At 43.6% G+C, this 23,395-nt stretch overlaps 1 protein-coding gene across 3 annotated transcripts in view; it reads left to right on the forward strand.

Moving 5' to 3' along the window:
- Positions 1-22,018, forward strand: part of LOC128373154 (arginyl-tRNA--protein transferase 1) — a 52,609-nt gene extending 30,591 nt beyond the window's left edge. For all 3 annotated transcript variants that reach the window (XM_053333425.1, XM_053333426.1, XM_053333427.1), the window contains 2 exons: positions 12,996-13,116; positions 21,031-22,018. In XM_053333425.1, the coding sequence (XP_053189400.1) occupies positions 12,996-13,116; positions 21,031-21,209 (300 nt within the window). In that variant the 3' untranslated portion in view covers positions 21,210-22,018. The remainder of the gene's footprint in view (positions 1-12,995; positions 13,117-21,030) is intronic.
- Positions 22,019-23,395: the final 1,377 nt, after the last annotated feature.

Genomic DNA, 23,395 nt, shown 5'->3' on the forward strand with positions numbered 1-23,395 from the left:
TTTTAACTATATATGGACACATCAGCATAATGTGGTGGTATGTCAGTCGGTTTCATGTGATGTATTGGTCTCTCTCTCTCTCTCTCTCTCTTTCTCTCTTCACATATCATCTCTCTCGCCTTCCCGCTGTTGCACTCTTCCCTGAATGGATCCCTAGCCCCCCCCCCACACACACTTTTTCCTCTTCTGCTTTTGTTATGATAGGTGCAACGGCCTCAACAGGGGTCTACTTTTTCACACCATTTTCATAACAATCCTGCCACCTGTTATAATTTTTCCAGGAGAACTTTTTGGAGTTTTTCTAAATCTTCCAACAATACTTCTTTTTAGGAAGAAATACTTGGTAAAATGGTGCAGTAGTGAGCAAATGAATCAACCGTTGCTATACTTAGATATACGTTTGTGAACCAGACACTGACTGTAAAGGGAGAGCGAGAAAGAAAATATGGTAGAGTGGAGAGAGAGGACGAGGCTGCTGAAGACATTAAAGGTTGAGGGAGAGGTCAAACTGGAGACGGCAACAGTAAATCAGCAACAAGATAAAATGTGTGGCACATGTACTGAATATGCATATTTTTACACCGTAGCTGATATGCTGTACAATGGACATTTTTAGTATAATGCTTAACGTATAAGAATGCTATAGCCATCACTCACAAATCTGCTCACATTCACACCAAACACCACTCAAAGATCTATAGCTCGAGGAGGATGGTAAAAGAAAGGAGCCTTTCCAAGCCCATTAGTTTGGCCAAGATGTACCATTCATCCCCTCTTTCTCTCATTCATCTACTAATTCCTCTATTTCTCTGTCATTTCATTCAGATGTTCCCAGAGCTTGTTTTCTGTCCATGGGAGACTGATGTCTTGTTGGGGATTATGGCAAAGTGCCATATCTTTTTATCCATTTACATCTTGTTTTGGGGTTTGCATAGTGCTGTCCCCGTTCTCTGTGTATGGAATGCATGTGAGTGTGTTTGCTCTGTTTATGTGTATCTGTGTGTTGAATCTTGATCGTGATGTTTGTCTGAGAACGCTGTAACCACAGCACCTAACCCCCCCTGCATTGGTATTTACTCCCCCCAACCCCCCATATCTGCTCTTGTGTGTTTGCCATTGCAGCGTCTTGTTCACAACGTCCCCACTTCTCCCTATTTTACCCTTGGGGAGGAACACAGAACAAGGGTGAGAAGGTTGCCCAGTTCCCACCTTAGGGATCTCGCACTCCCACAGGAACACACCCGCGCTCAAACACACTCTCAGCACATGCACAGTGTCTCGCTGCATTGTCTGATTTGCATATGAGCTCAAGTAGTTCATTAATGCACAGACATACTGTGGAATTGTTCAATTCGTTAAGACGGGGAGCCCCTAAACTCTGATGTTATTGTGTCGATGGTTTTCTGGTTTCTGGTTCTTAGTCCTGCTGCTCGCCTCTTTAAGGACCAAAACACCAGCACTTGAACCCTGCTGGACACCACTCAAAACCCTTGAACACCACTCCTTCTCTCTATTTTGCTCACCTACCCCCTCCTTTTCCCTTTGCCACTTCTTCTTTAGGGAACTCTCTGTACCCATCACTTTCTGAGAACATTTCCACTCAAATGTGGATACATTTAAAAACAGTGTTCCTCTCCAATTGGGCTTTCATGCACACTGAGGTGGTGTTTTTGAGATCCAAAAGTCTTCTTGGGAAATGTTTGGAAATGTGGATAAATATGAAAATACCAGTCTTAAATTCTAGTGAGATTTTTTTTTTTTTTAAAGGGGTGTACGGTTGTCTGCTTGTAAATCCTCCACCAACACAGCTGATATACTTTATACCTTTTACATTAATAAGCCAAATCCCTTTCACATCCGACTCAGTCTGATTACATTAGCTGATATGTTTTCTGCTTGACTAAAAGATACAGCAGCTGAGGGATTTCTGCTGTGGTTAGCAGGTAGCATTTATGACCTTGAGTCAGATCAGAATTTAACATCCATTGAGCTAAAAACCGAGGGGGGAAAACATTTATTCACTTCAAAATGGACAGCAAAGTTTCAGTTTGTGCGGATGGAAAAATGTAAACTCACAAGCTGGGATTTTAATGTATCTATAACGTGGATGTGGCCTGAATTTCAGTGGAAGCTTAGAAGGCCTTACTCAACATAACATGCTGACAGGAATACTAAACACAATCTAAAACCAGTTTCCTCTCTGCGGAATTTCTTGTGATTGTTCATAGAGTCCTCTCATTCCCCCGGGAGCAATAGAGCTGCATTGTTTATGAAACTGACACCAGCAGTATTGTGGAGGGCTTTTTATGGTGACACTATGGAGTCTTCATAGACACGCTGCAGAGTTGTTAAAGTAGTGGTAAGGTAACACTTTCTTTAAGCCTCTACCTGAGGTTTGCTTTTGTCTGTTCTCTCCCCTCATCCGCTCCTGCTGCATGTGTGCGTGGGATTTGGCTGTATGAGAGTGGAGCGACTCTCATCTGTGTTTTCAGACTTGTTCTTGAGTTCTACGCTGGGAGGACAGTCCTTTCTGCTGGGTCACATCTCTGCATGCCCGGAGCGAACAGCTACATGTGTGATGGGTTGAAAAACTTCTCAGCAATGCCAAAGCCTGGACGCGGTCCTGTAGAGCAGTCTTAAAGGGTCTTAGAAGACTTGGAGTCCAGCCAGGAACAGAGGGCTGCCTGGCCAGTGTCAGGCCCTCTCCTTTGTTGTCAAAGCTGGGACGGAGCGTCCCGCGGAGCCTTGCTGGTTTGGCTGGTGGGTTCAGGGTTCGACGTGACATCCTGCCCCTGGCTTCTGTCCCCAGTCCTTTGGCCCTCCCCGGCCTTCTGATGTTGAGCTGTGGAGAGCAGAAGGTGAAGCTGTTGGAAGCTAAATGAGAGCAAAGGTCTTGGCCCTTCTGCCACTCTTTCTTTTTTCACATTGCCTCTAATGTGCAGCTAAAAAGGCTTCTGTATGAACCTCTCTCGTGACTGGAGGAAGAGTATCTGAAACTTAATGGCTTAGAGAGCTAAATTCTCTGGCTTGTTGATATTAGTCTGAAATGTCATACAGCATATTTGTAGATTGTTTGGATGGTTTGTGGTCAGATGTGAACAAACACTGAAAAGGGTACATCTAGTGTTTGCGAGGGCGTACTGCAGCCTTTCAGCGGACGTCTGGTGACAGGAGTACATGCACATTTCTTGGGGCCTCCTTAACAAAAAAAAGCCTGTCAGTGCATGCTCAATAAAGTTCTGTCTCCAGCAAAGGCATTTTGTAATAAGCCTTAATCTGGATGCAACCCTATTTTATACATCTGTGAAAACCTTAAAGTTTGAGTATTTCAAACTGCACTTCAACTCACACTTTATTTTCACCATATTTAGCTTCTCTTCTCCTCTAAAAACTTCACCATCCAGCTTCAGCAGCTCATAGAATTGTGCTCAGAGTGTCATAAGTTTTCATTTTACAAATTTCCACTTATTATTTTGGACAGAACAAGAGCAAAAAAAGATCCATGCCACGTTGTAGTAATTTTCCATTTCTTTGCAGAAAGTTGTAAAAGTGTGTATACGTATGCACTGGCCTGTGTAAGTTATTTTAAAGCATAGAATAAGCAGACTTTGATGATAACAAACGACCCACTTGGCTTTACCAATCTACCTAGTCTTAACAGATCCAGCACTTTTCAAACACGGCATCCACGCACACACTGTACTTAGACATGCACGTACACACACACACACACACACACACACTTAGGTTTACACGTATTGAATGCCCAGTTGTACCCAGTTGGTGAGGGAGTGAGAGGGTTACATGAAGTGGCTCTTATTCTTGTTATTATTGTTCACAGTGAAAGAATGTCTCGCTCTGAGCCCAGGAAACCATTAAATTTTCCACAGAGAAAGAAGAAAGAAGGAGTGAGCGAAATGAGTGAAAGGAGGAGGAAGAGGACAGATGGAGAGAAAAAAAAAGGAGTGACAAAATGTGTGCCAAATGAGAAAAGGGGGGAGGCAAGATGAAAAGGAGTATTCGTTTCCTAGCGGTACTTCACTGACTTTTAAAGAGCCCTTTCGCGGCAGCTGCACCTCCGTTTCCCTTTCAAGCCAGCTCCTCCTCGCCCCTACAAACAACAAACACTGTCAGAGAGCCGGTCAGTTCTTTAGCAACAGCAAGCAGTTTTACACATGGCCAAAGCTTTTGAATTGAGCGCACCCGAAATGAATCCATCCAGGTGTCAGCCGCTGTGCAGAAGAGTGTGTGAGGACGCTACCGATGAAAGAATTTGATGTAGTTTTCAGTTGTCAGTCGCTGCTTTGCTAATGTTTGCCCTAATCAGTGTGTGTGTGTGTGTGCCTGCAGGCTTCTGTGTCACCTGCTGCATGATCTCAGCTCTCATGACATCAATTAGACATGACAAAGTGCTTCCAAGCTCAAACATGTACATCAGACATTGTTTTGTCAGGACACACACACACACACACACACACGCATCCGCTCTCCCGCGCAGACAGCTATTATATTTAAAGTCGATCAGCTGATGGCTACTAAAAGTCTCTCTTTCCTTTTTCCCTCCTTTCATTTGAAGTTCAAATCAATTCTGAAACAGCTGATCCAAAAAGACAAAACACCTTTCTGTATGACTGCAGTGCCATCAATAACTAGCAGTGTGTATTATTGTAATGAATCTCACCTCTCAAACAGTCCGTCGCATCCACAGGTACGCAGTTGCAGGTTATGACATGCTTAAAGGCTCAGAGCCACAGCTATCAGGACTCTGCATGCATGTTATTTTCACTCAAGGGGCCCATTCAGACAGTATGTTATGTGTACGTGTGTGACCTCACATTCTGCGTGTCACTTGTTGTACATCTGGGCAGATTAAGAGTGACAGTGAGTGAGTTTGAGGTATCTAGAGGCCCCCATCCCTATGTTTTATGCTACAGTACGCTGCTCTTGTTTTTTTTTTGTTTTTTAAAAAAAAAATTCGTTTGATTCCTTCATGAGGGTGTTTCTTTCTCATGTATTATTGTTTGTTATTGTTGTGCTATGGGCATAAACTTCATAACCATGTGATAGATTTGTATTGGAAAGAAAAAAAGTTTACAGTGCAGTGCAGTGTTTGTGTAGAACTGTGGGTTTACGCTTCACAGTTCCCTACAGGTCCAGACACAGTACAACCACCCCCTCTTTCTCTTTCTTTCTCTCTTTTTTTTTTCTTTTTTTTGTTTCCGTTCTTCTTTCAGCAACTGTTCAAGAAAGCGGCCCCCATGCTGGTTTAGGATGAAAGATTGATAGAGAGAAAAAACGAGCCGACTGACGAAATTCAGCCTGATTTCATTTGGAGATTAAAAAAAAAAAAAAAAAAAAAAAATATGGCGACACATTTTGTTCATTTAGGCTGTTATTACAGGGCCAGCAGGCAGGAATGGTATGTATTTTGCATTGGGTGGATCCTGTTACTCCAATTGTCATATCTGCACGCTTAGATGCACCAAGTCACAGTGGCTCAGAAAAGAGGTGGTATAATGTTACTGTGGTGAGTGCAGTGTTCCATGTCAAAAACTGATGGCCTTTCTCATGTGTTTACCATCATTACTTTAGCTTCATCTTTTCCATTGATTAAATGCTATTCACAAGGTTTTTTTTTTGGTCAGAAGGTGCTTTTCTGCTGTGCCAGTAGCATCGCTTTCCCACAATCCTCATGTTAGGAAACCTGTGCCCATCAAAATGAGATCAAACCCAAGCAGGCCCATTTTCACCCTCTCTGCGAAATTTATAAGCCAAAGCATGCCCCTCTCCTTTTCCTTCCAACCCTCTCTCTCCCCTCCGCCCGCCCGCCCCCCCCCCCCCCCCCCCCCGTCTTAAATTTGGAGCCTTTCTTGACAGAAACAGCGTTGTTTGATTTAGCTCGACAGGAGACCACCAACAGTGCACCTCTCAGCAGAAACATTTGTTTAAAGTTTTTGATAATTTCTCTTCTCTTTTATGCCTCATCATCTTCTTTTTTTTTTTTTTTCACAGTGTGCCCTGCCACGGTTGTGTTTTTAACAAATCATTAACAGGCTGCAGCACAGTCTGGGGGCAGCCGATGCTTTGCACCCCCCTCGGAGGAGTGCTGACAGGGTGAGGGGCTCAAGGAGCAGAGTTCAAGGGGTCGGGTCAGACGATTCAGTCTTACTGCGGGTGGAAGGGTGGAGTTTTGGGGGTCGTTGGTGGCGGGGTGAGATGGGTAGGAGCCAGGGGGGAGGGGGAGGTAGGTGTGAAGGTCACAAGGCTGAAAATGAGAGTTTGGAGATGGTGTCACACTGAGCAGATCCAGAGCCCTCTAGCTGCCAGCCTGAGGTGTTTGCCTTGCCATTAACTTCACTATTTATTTTCAAACCTGCTGCAGCTGCGCCACTTAGTCTGAAACGCCTGGTTTCTTTTTTGGCAAGGGAACGCATTCAGATCTTTGATAAGCACTAAGCGAGCAGAATGAGCTGCTCATAAATGCAGAAAGACATTTACGCAGAGATTGGGTGGAGGGCTCGGGTTTGGTCTTCTAGTTGGATGCTTGAGGTGGGGGTTTTAAGACCAAGATTAGGGGCTGCGGTTCTGACTGCAAGTCAGTAAGCTGTGGTCTGTGTCAGACAGGCGTAACAGCTTGCCTGCCCATAAAGACCAGAGGAGATAAAGAGATAAAAGTGCCCAGTCTGCGAGCTGATGCCCATAAAAGCGCTGCCATTGGTTCTCGGGGCTCCGTAGAAATGCGATCCTGTAAAAATATTTTCTCCTCATTAACCTGTCATCCATGGAGCCGTGACGCATAGCCAGGCGAGGGAGTGATGGGACAGAGTGGGGTGGGTGGGCAGAGTTTTGTGTGTGTGTATATGAGGAGGGTGGAGGGGGGGGGTTGTCTAGGGGCCCAAGGGGTGGGGGGGGGGGACTCGCTAGCCTGTATGCTTTATTTGAAGGTCATCCTGTGGTAATATGTTGAGCAGGGTGAAAAGGCCTTGGCGGGGCCCGAGTGTTTAAACAGCAGCAGTTAGTGTAAATCTTCCCCCAAAATGCAGACCCCAGACATGTTCAGGGGCACTTGCACACACAGACCTCATCATCATCATCATCACACACACACACACACACACACATACACACACACATACAAATGCATATGCACATATTTTCCCAGACTGGCAGTGAAAGTGTGTTTTCATGCGGTCCGCCTGCCGCTCCGAGACGTGCCTTGTTTGGACGTGTCTTTCATTGGAGCTGTCCTTCTGTCCGGCCTTGGTTCTCAGAGCTGTTTGTCTAACAGCATGTGTGTTTGTGTGAGCCGCGCTGTTTACGTGTGTCCGTCAGCAGCCTGAGGCCCCACAGCCGTGTCGCCTTGTCTGGGCAGAATGTGTCTCAGTGCGATGTATTGTGAGAGCCGTGTGTTTGAGAGAGAGAGGGAGAGAGAGAGAGAGAGAGAGCGAGCATGGATGTAGGGATCAGGGCCAGTGTTTATTGGTTTTTTGACTGAGATCGGCTGAGTGTGACCCTGGGTCAGAGTGCTGGACCGGGCAGCCTAGGTTAGGTCTCGCTCTGCTCTGGGTCACACTAGGCCTCTTTGTGCATCCCCTTCGAGTTCAGGCTTGGAGACCACAACACATGACATGATGACCGTGTATTTGTCTGTTTGGGTCAAATATCCATGTCTTTTTATAAGAGTGCTTGACCAATGTGTAATCCCCATTCACTATTGTGTTCACGCTCAACCTCCCGTAGTATAAAACAAGGTCCTTTTTAGCTCTGCATGTTATTTTTGGATAACATATCTTTTGCCAGAGACAAACAGAGCAAGGTCTCACATTAGTGACCTCATCTTCTCTGCGACCACCCTTACATCACCCTTGTGGAGCCGCTCTGTCTCACACTAAAGTAGGTGCTCAGTTGACTCACAGATTACTGTACAACTTAATGTTCTTCTCGGTACAAAAGCACATTAAGTTTTTTAGTGTTAACAAGAATAGACTCATTGAGACTGTGTTTGGACATTCTGCACAGTGCCTGACTTATGGACACACACTAACACATGCACACACACACACACACACACACACACACACACACACACGTATAAAGGGACACCTCAGCTAGGGGTAGGGTTGGGTGAAAACTCAACAGAAGATATGAGCAGGAAATCAGCAGCAGATGTGGGTGTAGAGTAATGCAGATGGAGGCAAGGAAACCCTCTCACTCATACACATGGACTCTGAGTACACCTCCTGTCTTCTGGTCTGAAAGTGGATCACTTTGAACCACAACGGCGTGATGAGCTTTTGCGGAGCAACGACTGCTGCCAGCGTCGAAAAGTCTCCTCGTGCTGCCAGATCTTTTAAAGAGGTGCTCATCAGGAACAGGAACATCTAGCAAAAGGTCACCGGATCTTTAGATATGAGGGAATTGGTGTATTTGATATTGATGGGAGAAATAAAAGATGATGTCATAGAACTATAAAAAATAAAATGAAATAAAATAAAAAAGCTGGAGAAAGCACAAAATAGATTGCTTTAAAGTGATAATAATTCTTCTTTTAGGGCTCTGCCTAGCGTTATTTAAATTATGGATTCATTTGCAGATTATTTTCTTAATGAATTGATTCGTTCCTTAGTGTACAGAAGGTCAGAGTATGGTGAAAAATGTTTAGTTTGCTTTTATCTGACCAATTGTTCAAAACCAAAAGATTTTCAATTCAGTTTTATAGTATAAAACAAAGAGAAGCAGCAAATCCCTTAAACCATGAATGCTAAAATGTTAAATGATTTAAACAGTTGTAAATGAATGTAGATCACATATCAATTAATCTGCCTCATTAATCTATGAATATGTCTTTTTAGCCATGGTGGCTATAACTACTCATACTAACTGCAGAGTTTGTTCCACACTAAGCCACCATTGCTGCTAAAGCATAAACCACATCCCCTCCTATACTCCAGAGAATGTGATCCATGTTTTTACAGAAGCTGAAAGTTAAAGTTTCACTGAACTATTTAACTGGTTGAGTCATAATGCGAATAATACAAATCGGTATTTTTAACCTGTGCTGCACCATTTTAGGCAACTCTGGGAGACTTTTAGGTAGCGGTCTCTCTTGCTCTGTGAAAGTTGTCTCCCCTTTCTCCACATTAACCAAACTCATGTGTCTGCAGTCTAGTCAGGCAGGGAGGCAGGCAGGCAGGGAGGGAGGAAGAAAAGAAGCAGAAAGCGGTGTAGGTTTTCATGAGGATTCCTTGGCTGCACCGAAGCACTCGATTTATGCGTCTGATTAATTGCTTTTCATATAAATCATATGTATGGGCTCGGGGCATTGCTCCTATCTCGAGGTGTGTGAGAAAACAAGGCAGAAATAAAAAAGATGGGGGCGCACAGAACAAAAGGATGGGGAACAAGGTGACAGTTACGTGTTTGAGTCTCTGAGTTGGTAATAAAGTTCAATCTTGACAGCAGGGCCCCTTGCTATCTGTATGTGCATAAAAGTCTGTGTGGCCTGAAAAGAATGAGCGATGCTGTGTCACAGAGGGGCTCGTAGTGATAATAGATCTGCAATGCATTGTGTAACGGCATGTCAAGCCCTGCGGAGATACGTGTTTATGCGCTCCTGATGATTGGGATTGTGTGGTTGTTTACACTGGGGCAAACTGTTATTCAAATGAGGTTGAGTCATTTTCCTCTCTCTGTCTTGTTAAAGTTAAGCTCGTTGGGAAACCTGCACTGTAGAAGATTGCCTCCCTATAAAACGCTGACCTCGGCACACTCATTAACAAACATGCAATGAAACAATGGAGTCCACTTGTAAATGTACAGTTCACATTTTATCTCAAAGTTTCACCCCGTTTTACTTAGCTGTTTTTCCTCTCGTCTTTATCTCAGCCACTCTCTATACTTAAGCCCCCCCCCCCCCCCCCCCCGTTTTTGTCTCCTCCCGTAGTTGCCAAGTCCTCTGTCTTCATTCCCAGCTTCCAACATCCTCTCAGTGCTGGGCCCCTCCATCCTGGCAGTCGGACCGCTCCTATCACTTCCATCAGCTCGCCTCAGTCCACGTCTCAGAGACGTTAAATACCATCCCTTTACTTATCTGCACCTAATTTCTCCCCCCTCTCCCGTCTCCCTCCTATCTCCCTCTCATTTCTCACACCTTACGACGGGCGGCCAAGGCTGTTCGCCGAAGTTCGCGCATGATTCCTTTCTTTCTTCGCTCCACTCTTTCATCCTCTTTTTTTCTGCCTCTCCCCAAACGAGCCTTTCAGAGACTGTCAGTCATCAGCATCACCTCGATATCTGTTCGAACATGCAAGCACGGAATAGAAGGAGTGACGGATTGAGTATTTAGAAAAGAAGGAACGCAGCCACTTAAGAGAAGAGGACTAAACAAAAAAGAGTTTCTAGGTCTGGAAAGCCTCATCCTGGTGATCATTCGAGGTGCTCTGTTGCGCTGTGACGTGATTGACTGGACGCACAATTCAAACAATTTTGCAACATGGCTTTCTGGCCATTCACATGTGGTCACGCTATCACTTCCTGCAGCCCTTTTTTAAGCCTACTCCTTCATTTCTCAGCAACAGAAGTGAAGGAATAGTCCATTTCACCTCCTCAAAGCCTGTGTTTGCGTTGCTAACAATCCTCTCTTCCAGGGATCTACGTTTTAGGAAACAATTACTGCATTCTCTGTTAGCATGAGTAACTGCTAGATAGAGAGAGAGAGGGGGAGAGAGATTGTGAGCCGGCTGACGCAGAAACAGAAAACACTGCGCTGAAGACGAGCCAAGGAAGCTGCAGGGGTAGCTGTGAATTACAGGGCCTTCAAGCCAACCTGGGGAAAGGGGGAAAAAAAATAAGAGGGGAAGATAAAGCAAGCTAGTGAGGAGGAGAGATTGTAGTGGTGAGCTCAGTCTTCACTTTCAGTCCAATAAAGAAAAGAAGCTGACAGCTGACCAGGCTTTCTTTTCCCCTCTTCTTTTTTTTTTTTTTTCTCTTTTTCTCTATCCTCAGTCCAGACCACTAATAGCTGTGTCCTCTCATAGTCTTCATCCTTCTTTGCATCCTTTATTCTTTTCGGGGGAAGAATTGAGGAATTGTGCTTGGGCCATGACCAAACTCTGTGTCTCATTTTGGTTGGATAAGTCTCTGTCTCTCTCTCTCTCTCTCTCTCTCTCTCTCTCTCTCTCTCTCTCTCTCTCTCTCTCTCTCTCTCTCTCTCTCTCTCTCTCTCTCTCTCTCTCTCTCTCTCTCTCTCTCTCTCTCTCTCTCTCCCTCTCCCTCTCCCTCTCCCTCTCTCCCTCTCTCTCTCTGTGCAACATTTATAGCAAAACACTGGATATATCATTTTGCATTGTAAACTCCAAAATATAGGCCTTAAAAAATCAGGAATTTGCTTCATTCCCATTCTTTTATTCTTTGTCACTCGTTCGCTTTAAAAACTACCCACTCCATTCACACTCCCACTTTATTCCTCCCTTCTACCATTTCTTTTAGCATCCAGGTTGATTTGAGGCGCAGTGTTAGGATGCCAGGAAGTATTCGCACCCTGTTGTGTTTATACTGAAAGCAGGTGTGTGTGTGTGTGTGTCCTGTGTATAGAGGTGTGTCCCGCTGCAGTGTTGAAGGAGTCTATAGAGGTGAGGCAGAGTGTGAGAGTGTCAAGCTGACTGCGCTGACAGTTGTGGAAGGTTGCAGGTCGTCGGGACGCGGCGAGCATCCGATCAATGCGTATGTCCATCGTAGCATCGAATGCATAACATTCCTCCTCCATCAATCTGTTAGCAGATGCACTTAAAGCATGTTAGTATCTTTCGTCATTTTTTTCCCCCCTTTTCTTTACAGCCTGTAGCTTGGTTATGGATTTCATGGTACATGTTGATTTTTCCTATAGTTTTTGGCTCCAGATGAGGACGAGAGAAGAAGACCCCACCCCGAGGGCAAAACTTGAGTATCTTAACCCCCTAAATTCTTCTGTTTTTCATTTTTCAGAATTATAGCTCATTCTCATGGCAGCATATTTGCACAAAGGTCGTAGTCAGAGCGTCTGTGTAGCAGTAGCATTTTTGCCAGGGTTGGTATTTACTCCGTCTTGCTTATTTTAAGTTCTTCATGACATCTGTGTTTTTTCTTATTGTTCTGAGTTTAATCACCGAGCACTTCTTGACCTCAGTTTTGTATAAAGTGTGTGTTGATGAAATGGTAGAGTCATTGTCCTGCAGTTTAATGTCTTATAAACTCTAAATATTATTGTGTGTGCTGAGATGGTGCAGCGGGCCCGGTTGCAGGCGCCTGCTTGTTTACAGAGCTATCTCTGCAGTTTGTGTTTGTTTGGAGCCGCGTGATAGAACGCAGGTTCCTGATAATGGAGTCTCCTTCTCCTCCTCCTTTTTCTGTTCAGTCCCCCCCCTCACTCACTCACTTTTTTTTTCTTTCTTTGCCCCGCAGCTGTTTTTGTTCAGCTCGGTTTACTTTCCATCCAAAATGTTAGGTCAAATACAGACTTGTACCCGTTTCACAAGCACACATCACAATATGCTGGTGTGTTTACATTTCCTGCTCTCCACACGGCAGACAACATAACACCCCAGACAAAAGAGAACACAGCTCAAACAAAGAACGTTTAACGGGGCAGAGTCCGATCCAGCTTTCAGCCCTGGGTTTTGAGTGGGGTCACCTGGTTGGGGTCAGTTTACAGCTTGTCAAACCTTTAACCCCAAAGGATCACTGGGGTAGTGTGTGAAAGTGGTGGAACGAGGGCTGAAACTAACTAACTCTTTTTAAAGAGTCTCAGAAACCAAGATGTTATCTTCTCTTATCTCAAAATACTTATTGTGTCAGACAAACCGAAAAAAACCCCAAGATACTGAATTTACAGTGATGATAAAGGGTATCTTCACCCTTTGTTTTGCTTTTTTAATGCATAAAACACTTCAACAACTAATCAGTGTTAAAGATTTCAACAGTTGTGACCATCTCTCTCTGTTTCTCCCTCATTTCTTCAGGGGCAGTACCGGCCTTCAGACCTCCTGTGCCCAGAAACCTACATCTGGGTACCAATAGAGCGATGCATACCCCAGCTGGACAATACCCGCTACGCTCGTTTATGCCAGGATCCCGATGCAGGTACTATTTACGCTCCACTGTTATCACGATCATCACTTAACATTTTGATCTGCGTTTGCGAGTCTTCACACTCACTACCAGGCGGAGTGCAGTCACTGAACAGAAGGGGAACAGGACCAGCAGCTCCAATGACACAATCTGCTCTCCTCATGATCTCTCAGTGCGGTCAGAGCAAAAGCTAGTGCTGTCATTATAAAAGGGTCATGTTGTCGTTGGATGAATAGTGATATCGGGGGGTAATAACCCTCATGCATGAAGATAGACTGGCAGACGCCCATCGTCTGGACTGGCGGAGTGTGAGATGAGGACCAGTGAGTGTTTAAGAGAGTGTGAGTGAGTTTAAAGTTTTTGAAAAGAGGGTTTTGAATTATTTTCTCTATAAGTGCATAGCTACAGAGAGACTCATAAATTTTATGTCTCCTTATTCCTTCTCCACTGTTGATTCTGCATTTTTTTTTAGCTGGGAGTCTGACACTGCTCAGCTCTGGAATGAAAAGGTGAAGGTACAGACCTAAAAGAAGGATTACTGTATGGGTACTGCAGAATTCTTATAAGAGATGCTATGAATATTTTAACTACTTGTAACCTGTGAAGATGAGTGTTCTTTTGGAGGAGGGCAAGCCATCTCCTAGTTACCATTCCCCATTAATCTGCATCACCAAACAGAAAAGGAGACATGAAAGAACAAGAATTTGATCGTCCGTTAAACCGGGACCAATAGATGGGAGGTAATAGAGGGAGTCATGGAAGAATAGATGGACGGAGAGAAGGAACATGTGATATAAATGATTTTATAGAGATGAGAGGAGAAAGGGAGGGAGGCTGGTGCTGTATGCTGGCACTGGAAGAGAGAGAGAGAAGTGTAATAAAATCAGAATGAACAGATTGACAGGAAGGTGGAGGAGGAAAAGAGAAATATATGAATGAGAATCAGATTTATTGGCAAAGTACAAACTTTGCAAAGTTTATTGGCAAACTGACACAAGGACTTTCTGCCGTCTGTGTGTCTCAAGTAATACAGACAGTATAGAGACAATGTACATGTTATTTACAGACATCATATACACGCAATAGACTGATTACATACAGTAAGACAAACAATATACACACAGTGCAATGTGTTTGAATGAAATTGTGATGTATGAATATTTCTACAGTACAGTATGTGTAGATGTGAAGCAGGGTGTAATAACTATCTGGAAGAAAGTGTAGCTCTAGCATAGCAGATGATACTGGTTAGCTAATAATGAGGGGGATGGCATGTGGAAAGTAACCGCTCCTATTTGTGGTAGTTTTGGTATAGGAAGGGTTGAAGAAAGTTGCGTCCATGGTTTGAGGAATCTATAATGATTATTCCTGCCCATTTCCTGGTTCTTGAAGGGTAGAAGAGTTTCTGTCCCTATCCTTTTTTTGTGGCTGCAAACCACACCGTGATGGATGTGGATGGGACGGATTCGATGACAGCGGGGTAGAACTGGCTCAGCAGCTCCTGTGGCAGACCGTACTTCCTCCAGTTGCCACAGAAAGTACATCCACTGCTGGGCCCTTTTTGAGGGTCTTGGGAAGTGGTAGTTCCCAGAAACTTGGAAGATCTACACAGTTGATACATTACGGTTGAGTATTGAGGAGGGTAGCAGTGCTGAGGACCAAGTTCTTCTGAATGCAAGAAGAGAACCAGACACCATACAGCGAGCAGGGAGAGTTTGGAGGATTTCTAGAATGAACACTAAGTTGAAGTTCACAAACAGCACCCTTGCATCTGTCTCTGGGCAATCAAGATGTTGCAGGATGTCGTGCAATCAACCACTGACCTGTTTGCCTGGTAGACAAAACTGCATGGGGTTCCAGCAGGTGTGACGTTCTTCAGGTGGGTCAACACCAGTCGTTTAAGACTTTTATTGTAGTGAAGTCATACTTGGACTCACTGCTATGAGATAAAAAATGAACGCAGGCACTGAGGTTCAAAGAAAAACCTTTCTTTTGACACCACTTTCCTCTTTCCCATATAATTTACTTGTCAGGGGTTGGATGGTTTAATGAGGCAATGTTTGTGGGCATTAAGTGCATCATCCATCAACTGAGAATCTACGTTTTAGGAAAGGATTCTGCACATTTTTCTTCCCTCCAGGATAACTTTTGTTGTTGACTCAAGTGGTCGGGAAAGCACCACGCCCTGAAGAAATAAGGGCATTTAAAAGACCATTAGTAAGCTGGTCATTTACAACATTGCCATTAACAGCTTAGGCAGTGGTAGGTCTTACCTCTTCTTGTCAATCATTCCCTTAATCCCTGAGTAGGCACAAATTACTGAGGACAAAATGGCGGTCTCAGAGTTGGCGATTTTCACTTTTGCCAGCGTGTGTTTGTGTGTCTGTGGCTCTTGCGGTGGCTCCATTCCTGCGTGGACTGTTGATCTTGGACGGAGCCGGACATTATTTCAGGGCCTAGCTGTCCAAAAGCAGTGTCATTACATTTTAGTGCTAGCGGTCTTGATGGTTAGCTCTTAGGTTTGGTGCCAAGCTGTGGGGTTGAAGTGCACTCAAGTTGGTCTTTGCCAGACTTGTGGTAATGCAGAGGTTTCTGTCTTGTCCAGAAGAACTGTTAGTGGTCAGTCAGTCACCAGGTCAGCTTGCCCCATATCATCATCAGGTTAGCAGCATGGCATGCCGTTGAGGCTTGTGGCCCTGACCTAATTGGCAGTTTTTCAATGTGTGGCTTGTTTTGGGCCCAAAAAAAGTCATTTTGCAATCTGTTTTTAAGTCCTGGGGAAGTCCTGCCTGTAAGTAGTGGTGTGGGAATCTCCTATGTATGTTTGTAGGCACAAACTGTTGCAGTCTTATTTATTTAGCCACAAAAGCAGAATTGATGTGATTATGACATTTCTTACTCTGTTCTATTATTCATAATGTGTCATGACTTCAAAATGTCTATTTGATTTTCTACTCATGACTTTTTTACATGTCAGCAGATATTCATTGTGCCAGTATATCAGCCGATTGTCAACAACAATGGACTTCAAACCTCCTAATGCATTCCTTTTTCTGTTGACTAGCTACAAACATTCAACAAAACATATCATTTATAACAACTAGCTTTAGTTTGGTTGTCAAGTACACTCTCTATATTAAAATGTGCATCAATAACCCTGTCAGCAGTGTAGAGCTAAGATTTTAGTACATAAAATAAGCAGATCAGAGCGAGATATGTTGAAAAGTTTAAAGAAGAGTAAAGCTTATAAAACAATTCATGAAACAAGTCAGAATGTTTCTGGGTGATAGTCAAAAGATAAGCCCAAATATGTTGATCAGCATGTGTGTGAAATACTCCCTAAATTCTGCTAGTAGTTGGTTGAATGCACATTACATAATTGTCGTCATTTTCTGTCAGCAGAGAACTGTAAAAATGACAATTATACTTGCATTACAGTTGTCATGACAATACAACTTTCCATTCTTAAGTAAACCTGAACCTGAGAGCAAAGATTATTGATCTGAAACTACAAAAGATTAAAATTAATTTACAGAAAATTATGTTTCAAAAAATTTCAGTTTTCGCCAAAAAGGGTCAAATCATGCTTGTTGTCCAAGCCTGCCTGAGATTCAAAGTTTCACTCATGGGGTGAACTAGAAGTAGGAGGGCTGGGTGTTCTTTTACATTTTCAGGGTGACCGGTTCACAGAGCTGTCCTAATGAGGTGCGTAAAGACAGCTAATCTAAAGTTTACACAACGCTGTCCAAAGCAGGCTCACATTGATTACATGCCTGTTGGTGACACATCGAGGGCCCTAGGGCCTCATTGTGGCCTCTGACAAATGTACATACAGAATGTACACACGCACATAGACACACACACACACTCTGCACAACGCATATATACTCTCACACACTCATAATCAGTGTTTGCTTGAAAGAGAAAGATGTAGAGGCATTGCCCGTTCAGCAGGATAAACAGATGAAAAATGTGTGACACAAATAGTCACCCTTTGAACCGTCTAGCAAGCGCCAACCCAAGCACGCAAAATTACAGGAAGCATGCACTCATTTAAGTTGCATGTGGTCAAATATGTCAAAATAAAATATTTCTATATCGTCTCAAGCAAACACATTAACTTCTCATCAGTCTGTTTAACTGTCAGAATCTGTGCTCTCAGCTAAGGAAAGTGAAGCTAAGACATGGGCACTAGTTGGACCTCACTTCTCCTCTATATTTCTCTTTTTTTTAACAATACACAGCTTCATGTATCATCACTGTCAGAGCCACTTCACTCAGCTCTTCACTAGGCTTTCTGCTCCTTAGCCTCACTTGCGCTAATGTTCCTTTCCAGAGTGGAGACAAGGCAGCTATCACTCCACTTACTTTCTTGTCTTATAGTGCAGGAGGTAGATTTTTTTTCTAAGCTTCCTCTCATTTTAATAATAATACTTATAGTCTTTATAATCGCTTTGAGTGAAATTCCTCGCGATGCTCTTCCGGCTCCACAGAGAGGTCAAAATTCACGGTCAGTTACAGAGATTCAGTGTCTCGCTTTCAGCTGGGCGGATGCTTGCTGACACAAGGGCTTGAACCCAGGCCACTGAGTCAAAGAACAGCGTCCTTACTTACTACACCACCATTTTGGCCTTTTCCTTTTCATATGTAAGCCCTGATCTGGATTTGCAACATTGGGTCATAGGAAGTGGTCATATCCAGAGAATAACCTCTATGGCCTGCCTTTGACCGGCGTCCGGTGTTGAGCAAGTGTTTAGAAAGTTTGAGATGGATGGAAAGCGAGAGGAGCGTGGCGAGGTGTCAAGGCCTCTCGCCTCGGCCCTGACCCTCTCACTCCCAGACCGACCCTCAACACTCTTCTTTCCCCCGACCCTTGAACCCCCGACCCCGAGGAGCTGCGACCTCAGCGTGGCGTGTCACCGAACGTCCGGTGGGCCTGCCGGGGAACGGGGGGTGGGGGGGGGGGGGTGATCTGGAGCCGCTCAAAAAAGAGGACAGGGCATTGACGGAGTACGGAGCGAGGGAAGAAGAAAGAGAAAGTTGTTTATGTGAGAGGCGGATGTTTGGATTGCCTAGAGTAAGTGTGGGAGATATGTGCCTTGCGCCTCCTCTCTGAGCTCTGTTCAGTATTACTGTCGAGGTTAATAGACCATCTTAAAGCTGCATGCTGCCATCCATTTCGCTCTGTAAAATGTTCACTACTTATTATCTTCACAAGAGGACAGTCGGGCTTTAGTCCAGTGTCACACATGCTGGAGTGGATAAGCGTAACTTCTTGTGCAAGTGGGCTGTCAGACTGATAAAGAACACGCGCGGGCAAATTGCGCTTCTAGAGACGACGCTGACGACAGCTGAGGTTATTAAGGAAGCATCAGATGTTTAAATATTTTCACTTTTATTCCATCTGGACACGTTAATCCTGCGTGGGCCAAAAAGATGGTCACATGGAGGTTGCATAACATGTTTATGTCTTTTAGATCCCTGTTTCCCCACACTGTTGAGATTTAGCAAACTGCTGATTTTCTTCATTTAAAAAGTTTGTGTCAAGCATTCTTTAGTTATGTGACTCAGCAGTTTCAGAAAGTGGGGGAAAAAGACAGTGGTTAGGGCATAACTGAGCAGGGGAATGAGGCTAATAAATAAAACATGAATCCACAGTGTGGTTAGAAAAGCTTAGTTGAAATGTGAAAATATCATTATGACTATGAGGGGTGTGAGAGTTTTATGTTTGTACCCATCTCTCTCTTCTTTCCCTCTGGCTTGCCCTTCAGGTAGTCTCATGTGGGTCATGAATAGACGACACAGTAACCATGTGACTTTTTGAACTCTCCCATTGGTGGTAACTCTAAAATACACCTTTGAGGCTGCTCTTCACATTGAATCATTATCTATTCCAAATTATACTTTTAACCTAAAGTTACATTTGAACTCATCCCTGCAGCTACTTCGCCTGGTGAAATTGCTGCCGGCCTTAATTAATGCTCCAAAAATTGTTTGTGGCATCGCATCACAGTTTAGCAGATTCCTCTGAATCATCTTGTTTTCCCAGTTGATGATACTTTTAGTGAATATTTTAGGAATTTGGAAGAAACATGAGGGTTCGCATTTGCTCGTACCACCTGGATGCTCAGCTGTGAGCCACATGGGTGCCGTCAGGGGAGCAGTAGTGGCGAGTGGGAGGGCCCCCCCCAGCTCTATTAATAATCGCTCCTGTTTGATCGATGTGTCGTCATTGACCTGGCAGGCTAGTCTGCTCCACTCCACAGCCTGGCTTAAAATTTATTTTCATCTGCTTCCTTTCAGCCAGGCCAGACCAAGGATTACTCCAGACAGGACAGAATGATTAGATGAAATATTATGTGCGCAGTTTGCGTTTTAGAAGGCACAATATAAATTTAACATTTGAGGCATTTTGCAGTGTAATGTGTGCAACAGTAACGAGCATTATGAGAAGAATTGGAGTAAGAGCTGAGGAGGGAGATAAAAGAGTTTTAAAGAAGGCAATTATAGTGAATAGAGCAAGGCTGCCATTCACTGGGGAGAGGCTTATTAACTCCAGTGAATGACAGCTAATGAAGAATGCTTCAGTTCTCTCTAGAGGGGGAAGATGATGAGCGTTGTTTAGATATTGAGACTTTTTATTTTCTGGCCTCCATATACAAATTAATTTTTTATAAATACATAAAAATAAAAGAGACAGATACTTACAAAGAGCAACTCAAAAAAAAAGCACAATAAGCCAACTTAAAGTTTTTTGCACCTTGTCTTTCTATGCCACTTTTTCTGATTGTTAATTAGTTTCTTGTGAAATTGTTGGTTCTCTAGAAGTAGTGTGTACTATTCTTATGGTGAAGATTTGTTTAGTGTTCATTTTACATATATTTCCCCACACTTCCCCACAGTTAGTTATATATGGGACTATAAAGGAACAGTACAAGGTGTATACAGCTTGATTTAGTAAGATCTTTAACTTTTATAGTATTGCAATTGACTTTGATATTTTGGCTTTGATATCATTTATATGTGGCTTCCAGCATACTTTATTATCTATTATTACTCCAAGAAATGTGATTTCACATCATTTATCATGAGGTTCTTGTTTGAGTTATTGTATTAGAATCAAACCAACTCTTAAACATTTCCAGTTCTTTTTCCACTGTATCCAAAAGTTGTTCCAATTTCTTACCACAACAAAATAAATTTGTATCATCTGCAAATAATATCATTTTTAGTATTTTGGAAACCTCACATATATTATTTATGTGTAAAATAAACAACAGTGGTCTCAACACTGAGCCTTGGGGAACCCCATGGGTTATTTATTTGCTTGTATGAGATGTGCATGTGTGTACCCGCTTGCATGCAGGCCTATATTATGTGCAGTATATTTTCTTACTGTATATCTGCTGTGCTACTACCTACCTGCATGTCGTCTCTGTGCCAGTTATGGACAGCTTGGCTCAGCCTCTCACTACTGGAGGCAATGGTTTTAATGTCATCTCAAGGTTCATCGTTTTTCACCCTTTTTTCCACCTAACTCTCCAGAGGACCCTTCATAGCTGCTGAACAAGCGCACTTTTGAGATTAGTAGTGTTATTCGTCTGGTCTGATGGGAGCCGGCAGTATATGACACAGAGCCTAATGAGATGCTGAGTTTGGCAAGCCAGGAGGGAGCAAGGCCTCCTTAAATAAGGCCAACTAACTAGCCTGCTCACGCACCGCAGTGACTCCAGGTTTAGGGCATTGGGAATTAGTGCTGTGGGGGGAAAAATGCTTTCTGCTCCTCCAGCAGCTTCTCGGAATAATGGTGTATCTTTGCCAAGTCACTCAGAGGTTAACTGAAATGAGTGAGTGGAAAATAAGGACAGTGTTTATTGTGTTTCGCTGGGTCTCATTATGTTCTCATGTCTGCCTGTTTATGTCCAGGAGATGCTCGGGTCCTGACAGATGTGGGCAGAGCCATGGTGCTATATAGGAGGACCGTCATGCCCTACGTAGCCTACTCCCGCAAACGCAAGGGCTCCAGCGACGAGACGGAGGTGCAGCAGTACGCCGGCTTGGTTGGCCAGGATTGTGCCGAAAGGATCCTGCTTTACCGCGCCTAAACCCACAGAATCACACCACCTGCACCTTTTTAATACTCATAAATACACAAATGTCTGTTTCTGTTACTGTCTGTCTCCTCACTGTTTGTGAAAGTGCTTTCTGCTGCCTCTCCCTGTAGTCTCACCATGCTTAGCTCCACACAGGCTCAACAAAGCAGTAGCTAATCACTATCTACTGAATTCACCCACTGGCCTCATTCATCAGTTATATCTCATTCACTTTTATTTTACAAGTTAGATTTTTATTAATCAGTGAATCCTGCAGCATCTATTCTCAGTTTAGTTTATGTGCACCCTTTTGCTTCATTTCACACCCTACAGGGACCAGTCCCTTTGAATGTCATTTTGATATCATTGCTTTGATTTTTGCACCATCCTCAAACTTGTGTGCTGAAGTAATGATGTTGTAAAAGAGTGTTTTAGCTACAACACAGATGATGACTTTCCTGTGAACTGACACAGGGTTGGATTTATGTCAGCGTTGCCACTTGAAGAGCATGTTCTCCTTTGAATGTCTTGCAAAATTAGTGGTTTTTCACTTGCTTATATTAGATCCCAACACATCAAGCTGTCTCATGCTAAATCATAATGTAATAAAAAATCTTATCAGTGGGTTATTGTGGAGGAAAGAATTCCCTGTTTATTTACTTGTCTGATGTTTTGTCTGTTATATTTATAGCTTTATTTGCTTTTCTTTTAATATGGACACTTATAATATTGGGTAAACCAAATAAAGAGGTTGTGTATTCCCTATTTGGACTTTGAGGCTTTCTTTTGCATGCAAATCATACAATACAGCACTGGATTGACTAGCAGAGGGATTTTAGGAACAGGGTAATGATGCATTAAGAGCCTTCTTGATGGCAAAAGGGGTGTACATTTTACCCATACAGTAGTCTGCTTAATGTTTCCAAAACAGAGATAAGTGCTGCGGTTGGACTTGTTACATTTGGCCAAGCAAAAGGTGTCAGATATATGAGCTTGCAGAACAGAAATGCAAATGGCCTCTTGCCCCTCAACAGAGTGTCAACAGCAGCACAGCTTCCAGCCAGGGAGCACCTAGGTAGAGCCAAGAGAGACCTGGTGTCGTCAGGCAGGCTTTGGGACTTTACAACACGGATATACTTGGCTTTTAACCATGATGGCCACCCCATGAATCTTGCGTTCCTTTAGTGTGTTGGCTGTGTGTATGTGTGTGTCCTCTGAAATTCACACTAGCTGTCCACAAGTTGCAATGACTTAACACTTTGTACAAAAACTTTATCCATGAGTTGAGAGTTACCCATTGTGCAGCACCTTAGACCAAAAAACTACAGCTAGTTGTGTTTTGTTTAGTTTTTTTTGGTGCCTGTTAAATGAGTTTAGAATGGATCATCATGTCCTTCCACTTTTCAGTCTTGATCTCATTCTTGGAAAGAGGATTACAACAAGCTACCACATATGTAACCTCAGTAGTGGTTATATGTACTAGTCTGTGGCCACAGGCTGTAACCACAGACTAGTAAGAGTCAGTTTGACCTTAGACTGTAATGTTTGCAACAGCCCTGCTCTGCTGTGCGGCCTGACCCACCACACACTCAGCCAGCTCGCCTGTCTGCACCCGATCCTGAGAAAACAGTCGAGAGAGTCGGTCTCTCCAATTCAAACTCAACCTGGTTTTAAGAACAGCCTGTGTCCTCAGGAATTAGATCAGATTGACAGGCTAATTCTGCTAGAAGGGAACACTGACACTGGCCAGTGGCCATGTTGGATTCACTGTTTCTCTCCCACATTAGGCATGCTTCCCCTTGGACTTAATGTGCACACACACAGACATACACACATACTCCTGGCGCTGTCACGAGTAGTTAGTCTTGGTGGACGCCACACGTAAGGACATGTGCCAGTGCTGTGGTGGACCTCTCTCTGTCAAAACAAGCCGCCTGGACCAGTCGGTTGTTTTATGAGTCTCTAATGCTGCAAGACACAGCATGGCAAGGTTTGGACATTACTCTGATGTATAATTGTGTCACTGCTCATAATTCTTATAAAGTATGAGGTCTGTATTGACCATGCACTGCTGCTGACATACTGTTCAGCCAGAGGTCAGCATTCAAAGAATTATGGAGCCTGGAGAGAAGCTTTTATCTTCATGACAGACCTGAGTCACAGAGATGGTTTAAATACACTCCATGGTTTATTTTAGC

The sequence above is a fragment of the Scomber japonicus genome, chromosome 14, assembly GCF_027409825.1.
Source record: "Scomber japonicus isolate fScoJap1 chromosome 14, fScoJap1.pri, whole genome shotgun sequence".
Classification (NCBI taxonomy): Eukaryota; Metazoa; Chordata; class Actinopteri; order Scombriformes; family Scombridae; genus Scomber; species Scomber japonicus.